The 23,362-nt window shown below is 46.0% G+C and overlaps 1 protein-coding gene across 1 annotated transcript in view; it reads right to left on the reverse strand.

Annotated features, from left to right (window-relative positions):
- The window catches only part of LOC126176542 (solute carrier family 22 member 7-like), a 193,807-nt gene extending 191,429 nt beyond the window's left edge, over positions 1 to 2,378 (reverse strand). Inside the window, exon 1 of the mRNA XM_049923699.1 lies at positions 2,301 to 2,378. Within this exon, the coding sequence (XP_049779656.1) occupies positions 2,301 to 2,378 (78 nt within the window). The remainder of the gene's footprint in view (positions 1 to 2,300) is intronic.
- Positions 2,379 to 23,362: the final 20,984 nt, after the last annotated feature.

The raw sequence follows: 23,362 nt of genomic DNA on the forward strand, positions 1-23,362 counted from the left end.
AGTGAAGGGACACCATAACACCAGGCTGGTGGGGCGTTTGCTGGTAGACAACTAACCGCTCTATGAGCCGCTCTCCGCTGCACCTCCAGACGCGGAACGTTTGGTCGTCGCCTTCAGAGCGGGAGCGGTGCTCGTTAATAAAGACCACCCACTGCTGCCATTCTGCACGGCCCGTGTCCGTCGTTGCCGACACCTGAAGGGGCGAGCTTGACGCTGTCGGGGCTTGAGTGGCAGGTGTCTTAACGGCCGCCGTTCGGAGAATCCTGCGCCATGCAACCGCTTGCTAGTGTTAATACCACTTACGGAATGTCGCATAGACGGCAAGAAAGCTCCCTCCACGGACTTTCAGTTGGATCTTTCAGCGTCTGGTGGACCATCCGCCGTATTATCCCCCTTGTGACGCGTGTCAGACTTCCACATCCTCCATGTCGTCCACGCATGCCCTCGTTCTTTGATTACTGACAGCAACGGGGTATAATGGTATACTTACGACTTAGAGTCGCGCACATTACGACGATAAGACCTCCTAGCCTCCCGCCACCCCAATATGCGGCCCCCAATCCTTGGTATTATATGCCCGAATAACACGCTGTATAAGGTTTTGCCTGGGTGTAGTGCACGTTTAGGTGATTATGTGATTCCACTCGCTGTCGTACTGGCTCACACAGGCATTTGTTTACTATCACCACAAATCTAAATTCGGCTCACGCGCATTTGGAGAAAGGCTAGACTTTCGTCCCCACACCGAGGAACCTGCCTGCTATTGATTTTATTAGTGCTGTGGGTGAGGCCATCGCTCGCTTTACCGAATTTCGGGCAGAAAGATAGGATATCTCTGATAATCTTCGCCGTGCAGTATCACAACGGAGTAATATTTTTTCTAGTGAAAGGAAGAGCGTTTGGTTATGAGCATCTCAAAGTTCTTCCTACTTATTAAGAAAGTGTCACTTCTCTTTCGTGAATATTATTTGGTAAAAATGGTGTGTTTATTTGTGGATTATGTGTATTGTAAACTACGTAGTCATCCTACAGACCGGGTAATGCGGAAGATCATCTAACTTACAAAAAGAAACTCCTTACCTGAGGAGACCATTTAGGAACTTCGTACAGGGCGACACCCAGGTCCATAAACGTGGAACTCTCCTGCGTCCGAACGTCAACAGTTTGGGCACTCCTTATTATTTGGCCAAATATCGTGCTTTTGTTCTTATCCTTCATATGAGGAAATGTGAACACCATACATCCAGCTCTACTGATATTTAACGCCGGAAGTTTATATGAACTGGACAAGTGACCTCTTAGACGATTTTGATGTTGTTACACTTTTTACTCATTTACCTTGGGAGGAGTCGTTGCTAACAGGTCAGCTTTTGGATGATGAAACTACTGAGTTGTAGCACCATTTATTGACCTCGACATATTTTTTATTTAATGATAAATTTATTGAACAAACTGACGCTGCGGCTAAGGTGAGTAATATCTCTTCTGCTGTCACCAAACCTTTAGGTAAGATTTTGAAGATAACGCACTCAGGCTGTCTGAGATGACTGGATGATATTTTTATCGTTTACCCATATGGAATGGAAGCTCTTTATCTTTTTTCAGATCATTTAACAGTCTTCATCCTCGCATCAAACTTTCAATGTAAATTGAAAAATATAGCGATAGTTCGCGTTCATTAGTAGAATCTCTGAACGAATTAGCTTCTCGAGCGTCTTGTCGTCTGCAGAGGGCACGTCTGTGGGCCAGCACTCAAACGCTTTTGCGGCCAGATGGCGCTCTCAATGTGACGGATGTTTCAGCAATGTATTTGACAACAAGAGTAGTAAACACCTTAACGTCGTGGCCGACAGTATCCTTATCCCGCTTCTAAAAGTTGGGTTTTTTGTCTCTGCAGGTTCAGTGGGATTGAGTGTCGGCTGGGGCAGTGAAGATTGGTCGCGTATGTGTTTGTGTGACTGTTGGAGTGGATGATGTAGTGAGAGGAAATTTTTAACTAACCACCACAAATAATTTAAAAAATATCACTTGTTTGATAAAAATGAAAAAGATAATTTTCTAAAGAGGTCAATATTGGACATAATTATTCATCCCAATGTAAACAAACCACATATAACTAGTGAGCTTATGATCTGTGGAACATGGTAATTAACGAGCCACCTCGTCAAACAACTTTGGGCAGGTCTACGCACATGCGTAGGTGCAATCTAGTCTGGTGGCTTGGGCGTGAGCCCGCGACTGGCAGTGGCTGCGCAGGGTGCCATCCAGCTGCCCGCCTACTGCGTCCTCCAGTTCCCTACTGGGAGCTTCGTCCGCCGTTCGTCCTCTGTGGGCAGCGCCCTGTTGTCTGGGATCGCCTCAGCAGCTGTCGCCTGCATGCTGACCGGTGAACAGCGCGCCTCACACATTGCACTGTGATTAGTCCCTCCCGGCGCTGTGCATCTTGTAAACGTTTGCCTGCCCTCACGGTTCACAGCACTGCTGCGTGTAGTGACCGGACAACAAGTGTTTTGTGTCTGTTCACTGACGCACATAGCGAAAGATACTAATATATTTACCGTCCGCGGATAGGAAAACCTCAGGGTGTCAGTTATAGCGTTTTTATTTAAACTAAAGTCTTTCTTGAAATTGTACAAAAAATATTCGTGAGGTAGGACTGATCCTCCAAGCCTACCAACAACTAAATCTGATATTCTTCAAAACATAAACTGTCTGTAGTAACCATACAACTTAACCAAACCAAGCCCAGGGCGTCTCGTGAAGAGCGGCGTGGAGTCCACGTTGCTGTCACCTGAGTCCCAGGACGAGTAGAGGCCCTGCGAGGATGGCTCCGGTACGCTGGCGGCGGTGGACGATGACGCGGCGGCTACGATGACACCAGTGGGCTCGCTCGGCGTTTTCTTTTTCCAATTAACCCCAAATGGGGCGAGCTGGCAGCAGCTTAGTACGCAGCTCTACAGCCTTCAGACTTTTCCCTCTCCAGGTTTCTTTTGTTTTCTTTGTTCTTTATTGTGATTTCATTCCCCTGCCCCATATGGGCAGGGGAGGGCTGTCAGCAGCACAATCCGCCGCTCTTCAGCGGACACGACAATTGAAACAAGAATAAAATAATACATACATAAGGAGATAAAGGGGAACATAAAACAGAGTAAGGGGAGAAAATGGAGGTAAAAATACACTGACACGTAGACGTTCATGGGGGACAGTTAAAAAAGTCACCAGAAAGTTAAAAAACACAGTTGGCGATTCTTAAAACACAGAGAAGACACGGGATGCGCATGCACAGGTTAAAAGTTGGCCACAGTATGAAAAACACTCCGAAACAACACACTTAAATCTCACTTGGAGCACACATGACGAAGAATAAAACTACCAGGTGGGACCTGCCGAGGGAAAGGCGGGAGAGGATGGAAAAGGAGGGGAGAGCATGGGGCAGCTGGGGAAGCGGCGGGATAAAGAGAGGAGGGGCAACTGTGGGTTCACTAAGAGGCAGGAGACACATGGGGCGGGAGAGGAAAAGGGAAGACAGGGCAGGAGGGAGCGCAGAGACACTGAAAGAAGGCACAAGAGATGGTGGGGGAGTAGGAGGGGAAATCCGCTCAGAAGGAGGGAGAAGTAGGAGAGTTAGCCCTGAGGATGAGGCAGGAAGAGGGGGTTAGAGTTGGTAGGAAGGGTAGATGTCAGGGCGAAGCTCATCTTCCGGGAGGGGTAGTTGGTGGAAGTTGTGTTGGGAAAGGAGATGGAGGGTGTGGAGATGGAGAGAGGGAGGGACACAATGGTAAAGGCGTGGCAACTGGTTGGGAGAGGAGAGGAAGGGAGACACCAGGGGATGAGGGGGATCAAGGCGGCGGACAATATATAGTGTGCGGATGTGTTCAAGGAAAAGGAGAAGGTGGGGGAAGGGGATGAGGTCATAGAGGATGCACATGGGGGACAGAAGGCGGATATGGAAGGAAAGGCGGAGTGCATGGTGTTCGAGGATTTGGAGGGCTTTATAGAACCGGGGAGGGGCGGAAATCCAAGCGATGCTGGCATAACAAAGGATGGGGCGGATCATGGATTTGTAGGTATGAAGGATGGTGGAAGGATGCAGACCCCACATCCAGCCGGACACAAGTTTCAGGAGGTGGAGGCGGTTGTGAGCTTTGTTTTGGATGGTAAGGAGATGGGGAGTCTAGGTGAAGTGGCGGTCGAGTGTGAGGCCAAGTTATTTGAAGGTAGGAGTGAGGTGGATAGGACGGCCATAAGTGGTGAGGTAGAAATCCTGGAGGCGGAAGGAATGGGTGGTATGGCCTATGATGATCGCCTGGGTCTTGGAGGGATTAACACGGAGGAAACACTGGTTGCACCAAGTGGTGAATTGCTCAAGGTCGGTTTGGAGGGTACTTTGGGACCGTTGAAGGGTAGGATAAAGGGCGAGGAAGGCGGTGTCAATAGCGAACTGGAGAAGATGAACAGGAGGGGGAGGTTTGGGCATATCAGCAGTGTACAGGAGATAGAGAGGAGGGGAAAGGACAGAACCTTGGGGAACGCCGGCAGAGGGTAGAAAGTATGGGAGTTGTGGATAGTCGCATAGGAGGGACGATGGGAGAGGAAGGAAGCAACGAGACGCACGAAGTTGATAGGGAGAGCATAGGTCTGGAGTTTGAAATGGAGCCAGGGATGCCAGACACGGTCATAGTCGTTCTGGAGATCAAGGGAAACAAAGATAGCAGAGCGACAGGAGTTAAGTTGGAGGGAAAGAAGATTGGTAAGGTTAAGGAGCTGGTCGTCGGCAGAGAAGGAAGGCCAGAAGCCACATTGGGTAAGAGGAAGGAGGCGGTGCTTGTTAAGGTGGCGGTGGAAACGGCGAGAGAGGATGATCTCAAGGACCTTACTGAACACGGAGGTAAGGCAGATCGGACGATAGGAAGAGGTAGCAGAGGGAGGTTCGTTAGGCTTAGGGAACAGCAGGACACGGGAAGTCTTCCACAGGTCAGGGTAAAATCCAGTGGAGAGGAGGACATTGTACAGGGTAGCAAGGACAGACAGGAAGGATGGAGGGGATTCCTTGAGGTGACGGTAGATGACGCCATCATGACCAGGGGCGGTGTTGCGTTTGGAGCAGAGGATGGGTGTGATATCTTCCGTGGTGATGGGAGTGTTGATGTCTGAGGGGGGTAACTGATCCAAGTACTGGAAGCTAGGGGCGAGTGGGCAGACAGAGGTGTCAGTGTGGTCAAGGACGGTGGGGAAGAGGGAGTAATCAAAATGGGGATCGTCAGGAATGAAGAAGGTGGGAAGCAAAATGGTTAGCCTTACTGAGGTTGTCAGGAAAGGGTCGATCGTCATGGAGGATGGGGTAATGCAGGGTGGGATGGCTACCAGTAAGGCGGTGGAAGGCTGACCAATACTTGGAGGAGTTGACAGGAAGGGTGGAGTTGAGGCATGTGCATGTCTGACGCCAGTCCTAGCGTTTCTTTGCTGTAAGGAGGTTCCGGATATGCCGCTGTAATTGCCGGTGGCGGATGAGAGTATCCCGGTCACAAGTGCTGAGGAAGGAGTGGTAGAGCCTGCGGGATTCACGCAGAAGAAGGACGGCCTGTGGAGGAAGCGTAGGGCGGTGAGGGTGGATGAGTTTTGTAGGGACAGGAGCCTCCACAGCGTCAGTGATGATCTTCTGAAGGAAGGAAGAGGCATGGGTGATGTCATCAGGGTGGTGGAAAGTGAGGGGGTGGCTTTCGACCTGTAAGGCAATGGATTCATGGCAGGAATCCCAATTGGCACGGTGGTAGTCATGGACAGACTTTAGAGGGGCAGCTGGGCGGGTGACTGCAGTGGCGGGACAGGTAGAGGAGATGGTGAGAAGGACAGGGAGATGATCACTACTGATGGGATCGAGGACATCAACGGCAATGCGACTGAGGAGGTTGGGGGAAGCGAGGATAACATTGTTGGTGGAGTTACTTTCAGGACGGGTGTGCTGTGGGAGAGGAACAAGGTCACCATGGAGGGTGGCAAGGAACTGATGCCACCGCTGAAGGGTGACAGGGTCACGGCTGTGGATGTTGAGGTCAGCGGCGATCACATAGGTGGAGAAGGTATGGTCAACAAGGGAAATGAAGTCAAAGGGGAGAGGAGCTATGGGGCAGATATATATAGTGGCACAGGTGACGGTGAGGGAGGGAAAAAGTAGGCTGAGCAGAAGGTGTTCAGTCAGGAAATTGAGGAGGGATTGTGGCTGGACAGGGAGACGCCTGAGGTGGCCTATAGCGACCCCGCCTCGAGCTAGGGGAAGGGGATTGTCAGTGCGGTGAAGGAGATAAGGGGAGATGCGGACTACATGGTGGGGTTGGAGGAATGTTTCATTAAGGATGAAGGAGTCAACCTGGTGCTGGGAGAGGGTATGCATGAAGAGGTATTTGTTTGCAGGAGGGAGCGAATGTTGATGTAGAGGAGACGATACTGTTGACGAGCCATGAGGTTGGGTGTGGGAAGGGTGCGGGAAGGGGAGAAAGGGGCTTAAACGAGGGTGTCTAGGCGGGTGAAGGTAAAGTGGGCCTGGTTGTGGGAGTATGTGGCGTAGGTGTTCAAGTGGAAAACAGAGCAGGCAGCGAGGGAAATCTGCTGGAGGGTGTGGGGGCGCTGGAAGGGTTGGATGTTCTGCAGGACGACGGTGAGGAACCGGATGATGTCTTCTGCTGTAGGGGGAGGGCGGAGGGAATTGTTATGGTGGATGGGTGGGTCAATGGGGCGAATAGGGACAGTTAGTTCAGGGTTGGTGAGAGGGGGCTTGGCTTTGCATTTGGAGGAATAGGTGGGGTGAGGTTCATTGCAGGTGTTGCAGGATGGGGGGGGGGAGGGAGGCGAGCTTGGGACACTGTTTGAGGAAGTGGGAGGCTTTACAATGGGGGCAGGTGGGTGGGTTCTTGCAGTTTTCGGTGAGGTGGTCATTGTACAGAAGACAACACTGGCAGCGGTAGGATTGAGGAGGTGAACGGGACGGGTCAACAGGGTGGCGGCGGTTGAAAATCCAGGCTCCTTGCGTGAGGAGGTGGTCGATGGAGGAGGCGGACTCTGTAAATATATGCATTAGGAAAGTAGGGCCAGAGGAGTTGTAAATACGGCGGGCAGAGCGGACTCCCAGGGAGGGGTGGGCATTCAGTTCCGCCAACACCTCAGCCTCCTTGACCACAGGACTGAGTTTTGTGATGACGGCAGTGAGGGTCGGCAGACGACGAGGCTGTTGGGGTTGACGAGGAGAAGAGGATGTAAGGAATGAGGTGAGGGATATGTGGGGCCCAAAGGTGATGCGGGGAAGGCGCCGGAGGAGATCAGTATGGAAGGTTGGAGAGGGAGACTTGATGAGAACAGAGTCTCGGCGAGGGATAAGTTGGGTGATGGGTCCACTGGGGATGTACTTCCGGATTTCAAGGGTGAGGTTGCTGGCATCCAGGATCAGGGTTGGCTAGGACAAAGGTATACAGGTAGGGGGCTGGAGATGACGGAGGTGGGGCGGTATCCATAGCGGGGTCAGAGGCAGGTGGGGTGTGCAGTGGCTTTTTGGATGCAGGAGTAGAGGTGAGGTCGCCACTGGGCCGTTTGGAAGATTTTTTGGCGGGTGTTGCCTGGGAGGTGGGATGACGGACGGGATGGATGGGGAGATGGTGGGAGGCAGGGCCCTCCTGTGAGGCAGCGGCACAGATGAGAGGGTAGGGCGCTCTGTGGCGGCGACTGTGGCGCAGCGGGCGGAGACACTGGCAGGGGAAGCAGCGGTAGTCGCAGGGGGAGAGGGGGAAGGTCGTCTTGGCGGGCGACAGGAGCGGGAGGGGGGTAGCGAGCAGGGACAGAGGCAGGAGCGGGAGCAGCAGCAGGGGCAGAAGCAGGGGTAGGAGCAGGAGTGACGTACAGGTGGGGATACAGCGATGGAGAGGAGATAGATGGGTTAGGAGACTGTGAGTAGGGGAGGTGCATGAAACGGGTGAATCCCAGAGGAAGTACTCCATGACGTTACAGTGGGGGCAGGTGAAGGAGAGGTGTAGATGATGGTGGAAGTTGGGGCGTCCATGATTGCAGGTGGCAGCGAACATGAGAGACGGCGGCAGCGGCGGCAGAAGCGGCGAGCACCGAGAGACGGCGGCAGAAGAAACGGCAAGCACCAAGAGACGGCGACAGCGGTGGCGGCGGCAGAAGAAGCGGCGACGAGGCGGCGGCGGCGGCGGCAGAAGAAGCGGCGAGCACCGAGAGACGGCGACCAGGCGGCGGCGGCGGCGGCGGCGGTGGCAAGCACCGGGTGGCGGCGAACAGACGACGGCGACGGCGGCGGCGGCGGCGGCGGCGGGCAGCAGTGACGGCGTGCAGACGTGCAACAACGCGACAGGCACGGTTGGGGCTCTTCCACGTCGAAGATACACCCTGAGAGTAGCCCAGGCAGTGCGAGTCCTCGATGAGGAAGTGAGGGAATCGAACCCTCGAATCCCTCTCCAGGCTTCTGCGCCAGCCTAAATACTGCTTGGCGCTTCGATATGGCTGGCTCTATTTGCAGTCACGTGTCTAGCGGAAGGAAAGAGGTCCGCGGCTGTAGCGGCCTCCTGCGGCGCCGTGGACGCCTCCTGGTGGTCTCTGGGAAGCGTCTATGTTTCCGGGACGACCGGCCAGGCTGACCCCTACTCGGACCGGGGCCCGCTGTACCGGTCTGCAGGCGCTTAGTCTGGACAGAGTAGATACAGCGAGCAGTGGCATTGTGGCAACCATTGTCTTGTTTCACTCTGCAGCGCTGTATAAGGACATTTTACGTGCGAGTGCAGAATCAACGTTGCAAACACTAAGTTACAGACAATCACGAGTCGCGGAATAACAAAAAGGTGATAAACTGATTAGTTTCTGATAATGACACACTCACGGCCTGGTACGAAAGACAAATGCGAGGGATGATGAAATGTTACACAACCTGTAGGCTACTGCATCTCGAAAATTAGCTGCAGACAGCAGTTCGGCAGTTCATTATCAGTTTTACCTAATTTACAAATCTCGAAAAGTAAACAACATGACTTCTTCGTCATGTGACTAGGAGAGCACCCAGATTAAGATTCTTGTCAACAAGGTACCTCCTGAACTGTCACAATACGACTGTCATATGGTGCATTATCAGCTCTCAATATTGTCGCACGCATGAAGTGTCATGAGCTCTCTGTATAAGATGGTCGTCAGCATCGTGTCTCGTGAGCTCTCAGGAGAAGACTCTCGCCAGCTTGATGCCTCTTAAGCTGTCAGTACTAGATTTTCACCAGCAATGTGCTTCATGACCGCCCAGTACAAAACTCTCACTAGTCTGGTGCCTCGTAAGCTCCCATTATATGGCTCTTGCTGACATGGTGCCTTGTGAGCTCTCCATACAAGTGCCTCACCAACGGGTGTGTTCTCTCAGTACAAGTCTCCCATCAGCGAGGTAACTTGTAAGCTTTCAGTACAAAACTCTCCCCGATATGGTACCTCGTCAGCGCTCAGTACCAGAATATAGTCAGCTTGGATATATTTCACCTCCTAGTACTGCACACTCCCCAGGATGGTGCCTCGTTATTTCTCAGGACAAGACTCTTGAAAGCATATTGCCTCGAGACCTCGCAGTATAATACTCTCGCCAGCATGGTTCGTCTTGAGCTCTCAGTATAAGACTCTACAGATTAGTGGCTCATGAGTTCTCATTAGAAAGCTCTTGCATGGTGCCTTGTGAGTTCTCTATACACCGCGCTCACCATCATGGCTCCAGAATGGTGCCTGATGAGATCAGTACAAAACTCTCACCAGTCTGGTGCCACATGGGCTCCCAGTACATGACTCTCTCCAGTATTGTGCATCTTGAGCTCTCGATACAAGACTAGGGGCAATGTCATACCTCGTGAACTCTCAGTAAAAGACTTCACCCATAACAGTATTTCGTGAACTGTCAGTACAAGACCACAGTGCTCCTTGAGCTCCCAGTACAACACTCCTTCCAGAACGGTACCTCATGAGCTCTCAGACAAAGCTCTCGTCAATATGTGGCGTCAGGACCTCTCGGTACAAGACGCCTAGTTCCATGGTACATTGATCATAAATGTAACTACTAAAGCTACAAAATCGTATGTATTTATGATGAAAGTTGCATGTTGGAAGTCATGGGAAGGCGCTGTAACCCTGGTACTGAAACTGTTGCTGTGAATTTGTCTCTACTCAGTTCTGGTGCAAATGGGTTCCTGGCACACACGATTCGGCGGCGACGAGATGCACTGCAGTCCGACGGTCGCAGCGTATGACTCTACAGAGGAGACCAGATATCCGTTCATCAAGCACGGTGTATGAACGGGAAAACGCTGTTGACCTGGGACCCATGAGTTTCTATGTAACTTCCGATACGCTGAGCCATATGGATCTTACTCCAATTAGTATCCCACGTTGACGGTTTGGTTCCATAAACACTAAACAACTGTCTGTAACAAACTGGTCACAGTTTGTGTCTAAACTCTTACCATACCCTATCCCGAACCGCAACATTTATCATACACTGTAAATCATGAAATGGGACAAATCTTGAATGATTTTTGGCCGCTCAGTTTATATTAGGAACAGTAACGTAAGAGCGCAGTGATGATTTCAAACTATAAGATCATAAAAAATTCTTAAAGTATGGTGCTACAGAAGAATGACGAAGATCAGATGGATAAGTCGATTAGTAAATGAAGAAGCATTAAGTCCAAGAAGGGAGAAAGAAATTTAAATTAGTGTCTTGACTATAAGAAAGAATAAAAAAAACTTTATGAGCCATCGAGGAATTGTGTATTTGGTTAAGGAAAGAAGTGCCTGTACTTAAAATTGTAGAGGTAATACAAGGCTTGAATGCAGTATGCAGGTTAAAATGGATGCCGTTTGTTGTAGCTGTACAGAGACAAAGCGACCTGCGTAGGACGGGCTTACACGGAGAGTTGCTTCAGAGTGTCGTCTAACAGAAAACCCGAAGTCCACCAACGTCACAGGCTCAGATCTAGCATTCATTTGCTTAAACAGGGCAATTTTTGTGTGTGCTCCCTCTGTGTGTCTCTGCTTGCGCGCGTGTGTGTGTGTATGTGTGTGCGTGCGTGTGTGTGTGTGTGTGTGAGAGAGAGAGAGAGAGAGAGAGAGAGAGAGAGAGAAAGAGAGAGAGAGAGAAGAGAGAACTACCGTCATCCAGTTGTACCTGGTAAGTGCTGCACGGCATTTTTGTTTCAGCTAACTTCAGCGGACTTGCCATCACGGTGATGGTGGTGATAACGCAGTTCTTCACGACGGGCACAAACGCTATGGCCAACCTGCAGAGCGTGGAGTTGTACTCCACGTGTCTGCGACAGATCGCAGCCTGCGTCGAGTGGACTTCAGCTGGCGTCGTCATGTCTGCCCTGCCATACGTGGCCCTCATGGTACGTGGAGCGACCTCCAGAAAGTATGATTCATTATTATCGCAGCGAGATAAGAAGCGATGGGAAGAGAACATATGAGAAGACATGAGAGGAGTCACGTATGTCTATAACAAGCTGCTCACAGATTGCGTTTAAACGCATGCCATAAGAGATCCCTACCTGCAACATTCGAGTTTCATACACGGTACGCTAGCAAATAGAATAACAGTTTACGTACTTATACCTGTCAGTTTATATTAAGAGCAGTATCATAGACCTACGTACCACAATTCGAACAGGACAAGTACACCTCATGCGCAGTCTTAACCTCCGAAATTTGTTAGATTACATACTGGTACCTAGCACCCGCGTTAGGCAATGTGTGGTAGAAAGGGTAGGGCCAAGGGCGACTAAAGATCATTGCTGTTGTGAACCTTCTCTTTATTTTAACGGAACAGACTATATTAGATTTAGTAAACGTCTCTTAGAAAGCCACACTCATTGATTTTGACTACTAAGAAACAGAATAGTTTATAATCATAAACGGTCGAGACTGATTAATAACAAATAGATTAAGCACAATAATAAAATCTGTAGCAGTACAACAAAAGACCTAACAGAACTTTCTCAATAGAAACTTCAAGATTCAAAATCCACAAAAGAAGTATACTTCGCAAATAAGAACAATTTTTTTTTTTTTTTTGACTCAACAGTGTTCTGGCTGGTTTGATGCAAAGCGCCATGAATATCTCTCCTGAACCAAGCTCTTCATCTCACAGCAGCACTTGCAACTTACGTCCACAGTTATCTGCTGGATGTAATTCAATCTCTCCTTCCCTCTATAGTTTTTTTTCCCCTCCACAGCTCCCTCTACTACCATGGAAGTCGGTCCCTGATGTCTTAACAAATGTCCTATCATCCTGTCCCTTCTGCTTGACGGTGTTTTCCACATATTCCTTCCCTCTCCGATTCCGCGCAGAACCTTCCCATTCCTTACCTTGCCTGTCCAGCCAATGTTCAACATTCACCTGTTGCACCACATCTCAAATTTCTCAATTTTCTTATGTTCCTCTTTTTCCACAATCCATGTTTCACTACCATACAATGCTGAGGTCCAAACATATATTCTTAGAAATTCCTTCCTCAAATTAAGGCCTATGTTTGAGATCAGTAGGCTTCTCTTGGCCAGAAATGCGCTTCGTTCTCGGTGCTAGTCTGCTTTTGATGTCCTCCGAGTTCCGTCGGTCATCGGTTATGATGCCTCGGTAGCAGAGTTCCATAACTTCAGGTACTTTGCGATCATCAATTGTGATGTTAAGTTCCTCGCTGTTCTTATTTCCGGTACTTCTCACTACTTTTGTCTTTCTTAGATTTCCTCTCGGTCCATATTCCTCACTTATTAGACCGTCCGTTCCATTCAGCATATCAGGTAATGCTTCTTCACTTTCACTGAGGGTAGCAATGTCATCACCGAATCGTACCATTGATACCCTTTCACCATGAGTTTGAATTCCACTCCTGAAATTTTCTTTTCTTTTAATCATTGATTCTTCGATGTACAGATTGAACAATAAGTGTTTTTAATCGGAGCATTTCGTTCTTGGGCGTCCACTCTTACTATTCCCTCTTCGTTTTTCTACATGCTGTATATAAGCCGTCTCTCGCTATAGTTGAACCCTACCTTTCCCAGTATTTAGAACACCTTGCACCATTTTAAATTGTCGAACGCTTTTTATAGGGTGACAGTTCCTATCAGTGTCATTTCTGATTGTGATCTGGAAACAGTTCATTAAGTATTTCTTCCACATTTTGGACGATTTTGTCGGCTGCTGGCGTGCTACAGCGTCCAGGACGCTTTTCAACTTCAACTCCATCACGGCTTCCTTCGGAACGCTCGTATGATTCGTAAGCCATTGTTTTACTCCTAGAGGACTCACCAAAAGCGGCACGTAACGTTCCTAAAACTTTTCTTCAGTTTAGTTCCTTTTTATACGTAGATTTAATACAAATTTTGTGATCCACTTTACACTAAATAAATAATCGCCAGTACTATCAAATAATTTGAAACTATTGGCAGCTGATACGGCTATCAATGCCTAAGAGACCATCCAGGCATGAATACCAACAAAAGTTACGAAAACATCGCGCGAATGGAATAAAACTCTTGAAACAACGAAATTTGTTTTGCTTTATGAACACTTCTTGTACTACCAACAAAAGTTACGAAAACATCGCGCGAATGGAATAAAACTCTTGAAAGAACAATATTTGCTTTGCTTTCTGAACACTTCTCGTACCACTTTTCAAACTCTCGATACCAAGCCCTCGCTTCCCCGCACTGCAGAGTACGTATGCCGCATCCTGTTAAACATGTTGGCACACATTCTGTTTTCTATAGATTCTTTGATGAAAGAATCCCAGCAGTTTTAAGCGTGGACTAGAATCTGTGTCTCCTCAAACAATACACTATGCATATTCGTAAGGCTGTGCTCGAGAACAGGTGACTCTTCTAGAAGCCAGCATTTGATTCCGAAAGCCCCCATTGTCCTCAAATACAGATCTTGATGTCATCTGATAGTAACACGTGAAAAACTGTGCCGGTCTGGGCCTTCAACATGGATTTCCCTCTTATCACGAAGGGTCGACTAATCACTTGGGCCATCTGTGTGCGTTCCTCGGACCGATCCAAACTTCCATATGTGACACTGTCTACATCGTTCTATCCACTGAATTCATCACCCAGTGTTCGCCAGCATTTCTTGGATTCCCGCAACAGGGTGAATGAGACAAGAAGAAATCGAGACCGAATGCTGTCGGCGTCGTGTGCCCATTTGTAAAACTTACCCGCATGCCTGAAATAACAGACATTGTTGGCGACCCACAACTGAACGCAATATTTTCGAAATAAATTCACTGACTGTGAATTCCGTGACTTTGTAACTGCTTCATTTTATTATTAGTATTTTTTTGCTGTCGTAAATGAGAACTGGTTTTCTTATTCTTAACGTTGGTGTACATATGTGTTGTAAAGTGAATCTGAACCAAGGAAGTAGTGAGCTTATGCAATCACTATTCAGTGAAATGAGTCACCGAATCCAACTGAAACTATATAACAGTATTTCAGCTAACTGTTAACAAAAGTAATTAAAAAACGTAAATCTGTACACTAACAAGTTATCTTGTGATATTCTGTGTCCCGTAGAGCAGCGGACAGTACTACAATGCATGATATCACACTACTTGCTTAGAGCTGTAGTACACGAGACTTACAGAACTAAAGTTGCACATAAAATAACAAATTCGATACGTAACACTGCACTGTAAGATAAAGATGCTCTAGGAAAACAAATATCTTACTTAGACTTTACTAAACGTAACCTGATCATAATTCCGAAATGCTAAGCTTGACTGTGAACAATTTCACTGTGTCCCGACAAGATGTTAAACTGGCTGTAACTAATCCTGATAACTTAGCTTGTGACAAAAGAATTTCAGTACTGCTCGAAAATGGTGAATATTAAAATTAAGTGCAGCAGCAAATCAGCTGAAGAAAAGAAGAACTGCGGAAGTGCATTGCAAGGAAAATAGCTATTGTAAGCACATAGTGCTGTACTTTGAACGACTGTGTTCTGCTCAGTGTAATGCGGCGACGTTCAACTACAAAACAAAATTTTCTTGAGTAGTTGGTGGAAGAAACTAGACTTACTGAGTGATTGAAGAGATACTAGTATTCAGAATTGTCTTACTTATCTCGTTCATTGAGACAACGATATTTACAAAAGTCATCTGTTGTGAAACATACGACTCAGCCATGAAATTAGTTAAGGAAGTGGTAAAGGAGTGATTAATCTATAACTGTGGGTCCAACCTATGTGAGCAGATAATTTTGATTAATCTACATCTCGAAACTCAACCTAACTACCCTAACCAATAAAAAAATCATGCTAAAAGTTTGTCTTTCTCAAACTTAGGATATATTAGGTGTGAGCAACAAATGCTGCTACAACTTTACCGGAACATCTTCACACTTTTCAAATCAATCTTTACAGAATAATATTTCCAAAAAGCAATGTCCTCAGCAATTGCAGCTCTGCGTTTGGACAGTTAATTCCAGACCGCTCAGCGGCACGACCAACACCCTAGTGTCTCAGTTATTTCTAACAGACAGCTGCACCGGTTACCACAGAGTCACCGATAAAAGATCACAATGCCTGCAGTCAAAACCTGTGTGGCGTAACATATCGACTATTGGAGACTTCTTTTAGAAAACATCCAGTGTAAAGGCGTTAAGTACGTCACACGCAATTATAAAGAAAGCTCACATCATCTACATATACATCTAAATCTACATACATACTCGGTAAGCCACTGGACAGTGTGTGGCTGAGGATATCCTTTACTGCAACTAGTTGTTTCCTCCCCTGCTCCATTCGTAGGCAGAGCGAGGGAATAACGACTACCTATACGCTTGCGTATGAGCCCTAAGTACTCGTAGCTTACCTTCGTGCTCCTTAGGCGACATTTATGTTGGCGGCAGTACGATCGTTCTGCAGTCAGCTAAATATGCCGATTCTATAAACTTTCTCAGTGGTTTTCTTCTAAATGAATGTCTTTTTCCTTCCACTTGCGCTCCCTAAGCACATCCGTAACACTTGAATGCTGATTAAACCTAGCAGTAACAACATTAGCAGCTCGCCTCTGAACTACTTTGATGTCTTCTTTCAATCCGACCTGGTGAGAATCCCAAACACTCGGTCAGTACTCAAGAATATGTCGCACTGTAGTCCTATATGCCGGCCCTTTATAGATGAACCACACTTCCAGAAAAATTATCCCAGAACACCGAGGACGACCATTCACCTTCCTTACAACAATCCTCATGTGCTAGTTCTGTTTCATATGGCTTAGCAACGTTACTCCCAGATATTTAAACGGCGTGGATGTATCAAACAGTACACTATTAATTCTGCATCCGAACGTTCCGGGTTTCTTTTTCCTACTTATCCGCATTAACTTACATTTTCCTACATTAAGAGCGAGCTGCCATTCATTACACCAACTAAATATTTTGTCCAGGTCATCCTGTATCAACCTACAATCATCTAGCTTCGACACGTTCCTGTATACGACAGCATCATTAGTGAATAACCGCAAATTGCTGCCTTCCCTGTCTGCCAGATTATTTATGTATATAGAAAACAGCAACATTCCCAAGACACTTCCCACGGACACTGTCTCCAATGAACACTTGCCGTCTAGGGCAACATACTTTGTTCTTTTACTTCAGAAATCTCTGAGCCAGTCAAATATCCGGGAGCCGATTCCTTATGCACGTACCTTCGTTAACAGTTTACAGTGGGGCATCTTGTAGAATGCTTTTCAAAACACTAGAAATATGGAATCTGCGTATTGCCCTCCATTCATAGGTCGCAGTACATAGCAGTATATCACGTGAGGAAATAGCAATCTGGGTTTAGTGGACTTGAGCTTTCGGTCTCTAGGTAATTTGTTCCATTCGAACGCCGAATATGCTCCAGAATTCGGCAGCAAGCCGGTGATAAGGATATTAGTCTAATTTTCCGGATCTGTTCTTTTATCTTTCTTATATACACTAGTCACATCCCATTTTTCCAGTCGCTTGGGATTTCGCGCTGGTCGAGAGATTCGCGATCAATGCAAACCAAGTTAGGGCGCAATTCCGTATAGTACTCTTGATAAAACCAAATTACGTTCCATCCTGAACAGGCGACTTATTTGTTTTCAGCTGTCTCTGGGTTATCTCTATGTCAGGGTTGCTTATTACTATGCCATCAATACGGGACTCTGTGCAATGGCCAAACAACGGTCGCTTGTAGAACGTGAACCGTGTCTTTAATGTGGAATTTAAAACTTCGGCCATCGTTTTGCTACCTTCAACTAACAAACCAGGCTGGGCACAAGTGAGTCGATACAAGCCTGAGACCCGCTTAGAGATTTTACACAGTACCAGGCTTTTTCGGTCTCACCGCCAGATTTTTAACCAAGGTGGGACGGCGGTAGCTGTTGTATGCTTCGTGCATAGATCCTGACAGACGCACCAATCTCTACTTTCTTATTTTCCTCTCATCATTCGTGCCTTCTCTTTTCAACCGAGAACACAAGAGCCTTTACGTCCTCAGCATCACTTTCATGGTATACCAGAAATAAGGTAGAAACATTTCATCTATAGTCATATTAGGTACAGATCTCCTATGGAACAGTGACAAACGATAATTTAATGCTGTGCCGAAATTCAAATTCAGATCTTCCAACTATCGCCAGCAGTCGTCCTAGGCACTTCAGCTATCTGTTCACAAGGACCCCAAGTTACTGTTTCACTCTTCTCTTGTAGTCCACTAAATTCATCTCCTAATGCTCATTACTTGCATTCCCGCAACAGGGAGACTGAGACAATGAGCAACGAACACCAAATTTTGTTCCGTCGAGCACTAATTTTCGGATGGTACTGGTGGTTAATAGATCTATAACTGATGCAGCTGACATTATGTGACATAGTCACTGAGTGAATGACGAAAATATATCCTACAGCTGTGGATCGTCAACTGTGTTTATTCTTGCAGACATGCATCTAAATATAAAAATTTGTTGCACAAGCTGCGTATGAACACTACTGCTGATCAAACTTACGGCCTAAATAGCACTGAGGGTTAGCAAAGTGAAGAATTTTGAGCAGCATCTATACATTTAGGAATGCATGACCATATGATAAGACAGAAAACGGCTTTTATTGAAGGACATAAACCTCTGGGAAGGGGAGGTAGTTTTCCACATCCTCTTATCCGATCTGTCTCAATTATCTGAAAGGTGTAAATTCACCATTACTTACCCAAGGACTTTATTTCTGTAGGCTCAGACATAATGTTCTAATACGCAGCTTACGAGACTTGCATTATATTTTCTACAACGTCAAGCTGTCATTTATGCAGCTCGAAGCTCTTCTTAGTTATAAAATATTTTATTATAATTTAAAATACTGCCCGTCACTTTCGGAACCAGCAAGATCACTAATCGTTCTAACAATTTACTTTGTTCGACCACTGCTGCTGATTTGTTGGAAACAGCCTTCGAGTCGGGAACGTCATTTTATTTTTCTCTCTAATCCTCTTCTGCATCATCTACTTCTACTGCTTGATCATCATTATGTTTCTCATTGCAGTCAGAGACATCATCTTCTTTCACTTCTTCTACTTTCTGTACTGTTCTGTTCTGTACTTTTGTTATATGTTCTGTTATTTAGTTGTTGATTGTAGGAAGTAGTCCGTAAATGTATTAAAGGTACATTGTTTCGATAGGTAAAGGTTTGAATCAGCCTTAGAACCATAATTGCGATAGGTATATATTGCGGCTGTTCATTTTGTACTTTGACTAAGCACCATCATTTGCAATAAAAATCAGTAACTGCTATCGATAATATTTTTCTAGTCATACATTTGCCTTTCTTAAATTGGAGTTTTTACCTGATGACAGTACATGGCATCAGACTGAACACTATTTACATATTTAGGTACAATGCTAACACTTGCAGGTGTGATAGTACTTAAGCGTGTACCTCAAAAATTACGGCGATAATTCCTATTTGTTTGCCTACATTTTAGTCAAAATGACTTTTATACTTGGTCAGGATATTTTCGAACTTTTAGATCTAACTAAGAATGTCAACTGTGCTTTACTTTTTTAGCCGCATATATATGGTTGTGATACATGACGTACACTTGCAGAGTTTTGCATCACTGGCGGATTTTTTCCAAACATTTGAAGCATTGAATTCCAATTATGACATTTGGCAAGCATCAGAGATGTGGAAAGTAATTAACTAGAAAGACCATTGTGTTGTCGAAGTGTGGTAAGGAAATCGGACTTTGGACATTGAGAAATGCAGTCATATTTTCGTGATGTAGCACTAGTATAAACATGATTAGCGATAATCGTATGGAATTTTGTGTCTACGAAGTAGATGAAGTGAAAACGTTGGGCCACGTTAGAACTAAAGCGAGACGCGACATGAGAAGCCAGAAGGACATAAAAGGTAGACTTGCACTGCTACTTTGATCGTTCCTGGAGAAAAATGGCTACTAGCGTCCAACATAAGATTTCATATAACCAAGAAATTTCTGAGAATGAATGTATGGAGTACAGCAATGTGGTAAATAGTCATGAACTTTGTGAACATCGGAAAAGAAGAGAATTGAAGCGTTTGAGTTGTGATGCTACAGAATAATGTTGAAAATATGGTGACTGACAAGAGAAGACATGAAGACTTTCTCCACAGAATCAGCGGAGAAAGGAATATATCTTCGTCTAGATACATACTCTACACGGAACATGGTGGATTGTATCACCTACCGCTACGAGTCATTTCCTTTCCTGTTCCATTCTCGAACAGAACGAGGAAGAAACTACCCCTATAAGCCTTAGCAAAGGCATTACTTTTTGTCATATTATCTTTGTGATTCTTACACGAAATGTATGTTGCCGGCTGTCGAATCGTTCTGCAGCCGGTCTCAGACGTCAGTTCTTTAAATTTCCTCAGTAGCGCCTGGCACCAATAGCATCGTCTTCCCTCCGGCGATTCCGTTTGCGTTCATGGAGCATCTCCGTAATACTTTTTTGCCGACTGAACCTACCGCAGCTAGCCTCTGAACTATTTCGATATCTTCCTATGTCTTCCTTTATTCCGAATGGCGGGCAGTATTCAAGAATGGGTCGCACTAGTGTTCTATACACCGTCTCGTGTAGAGATGAGCAACACTCTCCCGAAATTCTCCCAAACTAACGAAGCCAAACAATCGTCTTTCCTACTGTGAACCTGCCATGCTCATATAAATCACTTTGCAATGTGACTGTTTCAAGCAGCGCTGTGTAACGTTTTCATGATTAAGTGGTGTTACGGAGAGGTCCAGAAGCCGTCTGTTTGATGGGTTAACAGCTAAATTTACGCAGCGTTGTCAGTAGCTTCTGATATGCATATGGGTGACACCGCCAAAGAAACGGGACTGGATGACAGGTCACGTGCCAGCGGAGTGGCCGAGCGGTTCTAGGCACTACAGTCTGGAGCCGCGAGACCACTACGGTCGCAGGTTCGAATCATGCCTCGGGCATGGATGTGTGTTATGTCCTTAGGTTAGTTAGGTTTGAGTAGTTCTAAGTTCTAGGGGACTGATAACCTCATAAGTTAAGTCCCATAGAGCTCAGAGCCATTTGAAATTTGAACAGGTCACGTGTTAAGAGAGCAGGAAATACCACACGTGGTACTCAAGGCAACTGTGAAAGGACGAAAACTCCAGAGGAGTACAGAGACTGTCATATATTCAAGAAATTATTTAAGACCTAGTGTGCAAGTGGTACTTTGAGTTAGGCACAAGTGACGAATTCGTATTCAAAGGCGTGGAAAGAACGCATTTTCGGACTACTTCCGATGCAGCATAAAATTTTCTTCCATGTGTCCTGAATATTTGACCACTATTTCTTGACATACACTTCTGATAAGTCGGAGTCACTTCTCAAAATCCACTGTTAGCCTAATAAGCCAGAATTCAAACAATTATTTATCATATTATTTATCAGTATCATTTACTTCATTTATATACCTTTTTTAAAGGTGCTGAAATTATACTCAATTTTGTAGTATATACATTTCGACCCGAAGGCACATGATTGCCCGGTACTCGTCTCAGTACAGCGACTGTGACGTCCCTTGCAGCAGCAGTAATGTTATTCTTTAAATACTCCAGCCTCCTCGGATTCTTGCAGTACGTCTTCTACTTCCGATGGTATGACGAAAAGAAATCAGTGGACGTTAAATCCAGTGATGTGGAGGCCACAGGTTCTTAGAGATTAATCGATAACGTAAAAGATTACGAAGCATCGTTAGCGTTTCACTGGAAATGTGGGAGAAGTTGAAACTCATTTATTGTATGAGAGTTATTGGCAGCCAGTTTAAGTAAAACTATGCTTTAAGACTGTAAATGGTCTTGTTCAAGTTATTATGCCTGTCGTTAAGAGTGAATCTCTTAAACCACTGACAATAAGGGGCAAGATTTTCTATTCAAAGGACGCAGTTCTTGAACAGCTGGAACTCTGAATAGCCGCAAACGTTTAGTGGCTCAGTGGCAGGTTTAATAACTACCTTCAAACTCTTGAGATGAAGTCATAACAGTGAGATAGTGGCAGAGACTGCTCATATGGCATCGTAAATAGGAATGTTAATCTATCAGACTGGCGGCTTCGATACCTTTCCTAACACTACCGTTTGACGAAATCGTTTCATAATGTCATAAACTGTTGTCTTCAGAGGAATATGAGCACCAGGTAACTTCTCGTGGAACGACTGAATTCAGCGCATGTAAGATTTTACAGCGAAGTAAACTTCCAATATTGCTACCCTCTGCTTTTTCAGGAACATCGTGGCAGACAGAGTAACGGCCAGGTAACGCCAGCGACTCCAGTGTATGTGTGAAGAGTGGGGGAATGATGCATTACTTCATAAAGTTTCCCAAATAAAGAGGAAGAATCTAGCAATCAACACAAGGAAATCTTATCACTTTCAAAACAAACTGCATAAATTTTTTACTGCTCTGACTTACCTGAATCATCTTGTAGTGTAGACGCGTTGCTAATAGACTCGTTTATTCTAGTAGCGCAGCGTCATTCTTGTTCTCCACTAATCTCACGGGGTTTCCCATTAATTCATTAAAAATCAGAACGATACTAATAATCTTGATGTAAGGTTATCTACCGATTTGCAGAAAGTCCTCCCTAGAATGGCCCAACATGAGCAAACCTTACCGAGTTACCAGAATGAAATTTTTACTTCGCAGCAGAGTGTGTAATGAAACTTCCTGGCAGATTGAACTGTGTGCCGGACCGAGACTCGAACTCGGGACCGTTGCCTTTCACGGACAAGTGCTCTACCAACTGAGCTGCCCAAGTACGACTCACGACCAACCCTCACAGTTGTGGAGCACATGCCCGCCAAAGCCAAAGGTCTCGAGTACGAGGATCGATCCGGCACACAGTTTTACCCTCCAGGAAGTTTATAGCAGCGCACACACCGCTGCAGACTGAAAATTTGATTCTGGAAACTTCCCCCAGGCTGTGGCTAATCCATGTCTCCGCAATGTCCTTTCTTCCAGGAGTGTTAGTTCTGCAACTTTCGCAGAAGAGCTTCTGTGAAGTTTGGAAGGTAGGAGAGGAAATACTGTACACCTGTGAGGGCCGGTCGTTAGTCGTGCTTGGGTAGCTCAGTTGGGAGGGCACTTGTCCGCGAAAGGAAAAGGTCCCGAGTTGAAGTCTCGGTCCGTCACACAGTTTCAATCTGCCAGGAAGTTTTACCGATTTAGTTCGTTGAAGTCTCATGTTAAAGTTGAGGGAAGCTTATATGTCTTATGCTACAGGAAGGAAATTTAGCAGGCATCCTCAATGCGAATTGGTTATAATGAAGAAGAACCATTACATCAGCTAGTACCATCTACTGAAAGACTATGTATGAATTCCTTAAAATGAGGGACGTTGGAGAAAATCCTTGGAGCCCCTAAGTGATCGTTGAAGATGAGAATAAATGCCCATTTCACGAGTCAGAGAAATGAAATGCTAATACTATTTACGGTTCACAGCTGAATAAAGAATTGAGAACATTTATGTGCAGTCTTTAACGTCAAGACATCCACTACTAGTTTATAAATTGCTTCTGATTGTGTATATTCCACTAGCAAAGTGCTGTCCGTTTCATACGTTAGAGGCTGTCAGTAGGAAGTACTCTCTGCCTTTCATCCACCACTTTTTATTGCAGTAGTATTATAGACCACACTTTGTGTGCTGTAAAATATTGTTGATATCATGGTAATAGTTATCCGATGTTACCAGGAGTGGTAATTTACTTCAGAGAATGTCTTTCGGAGCAATGTGTACAAAGATAATGTTGTGGCTATGTATTG

Source organism: Schistocerca cancellata, chromosome 3 (assembly GCF_023864275.1).
Source record: "Schistocerca cancellata isolate TAMUIC-IGC-003103 chromosome 3, iqSchCanc2.1, whole genome shotgun sequence".
Taxonomy (NCBI): Eukaryota; Metazoa; Arthropoda; class Insecta; order Orthoptera; family Acrididae; genus Schistocerca; species Schistocerca cancellata.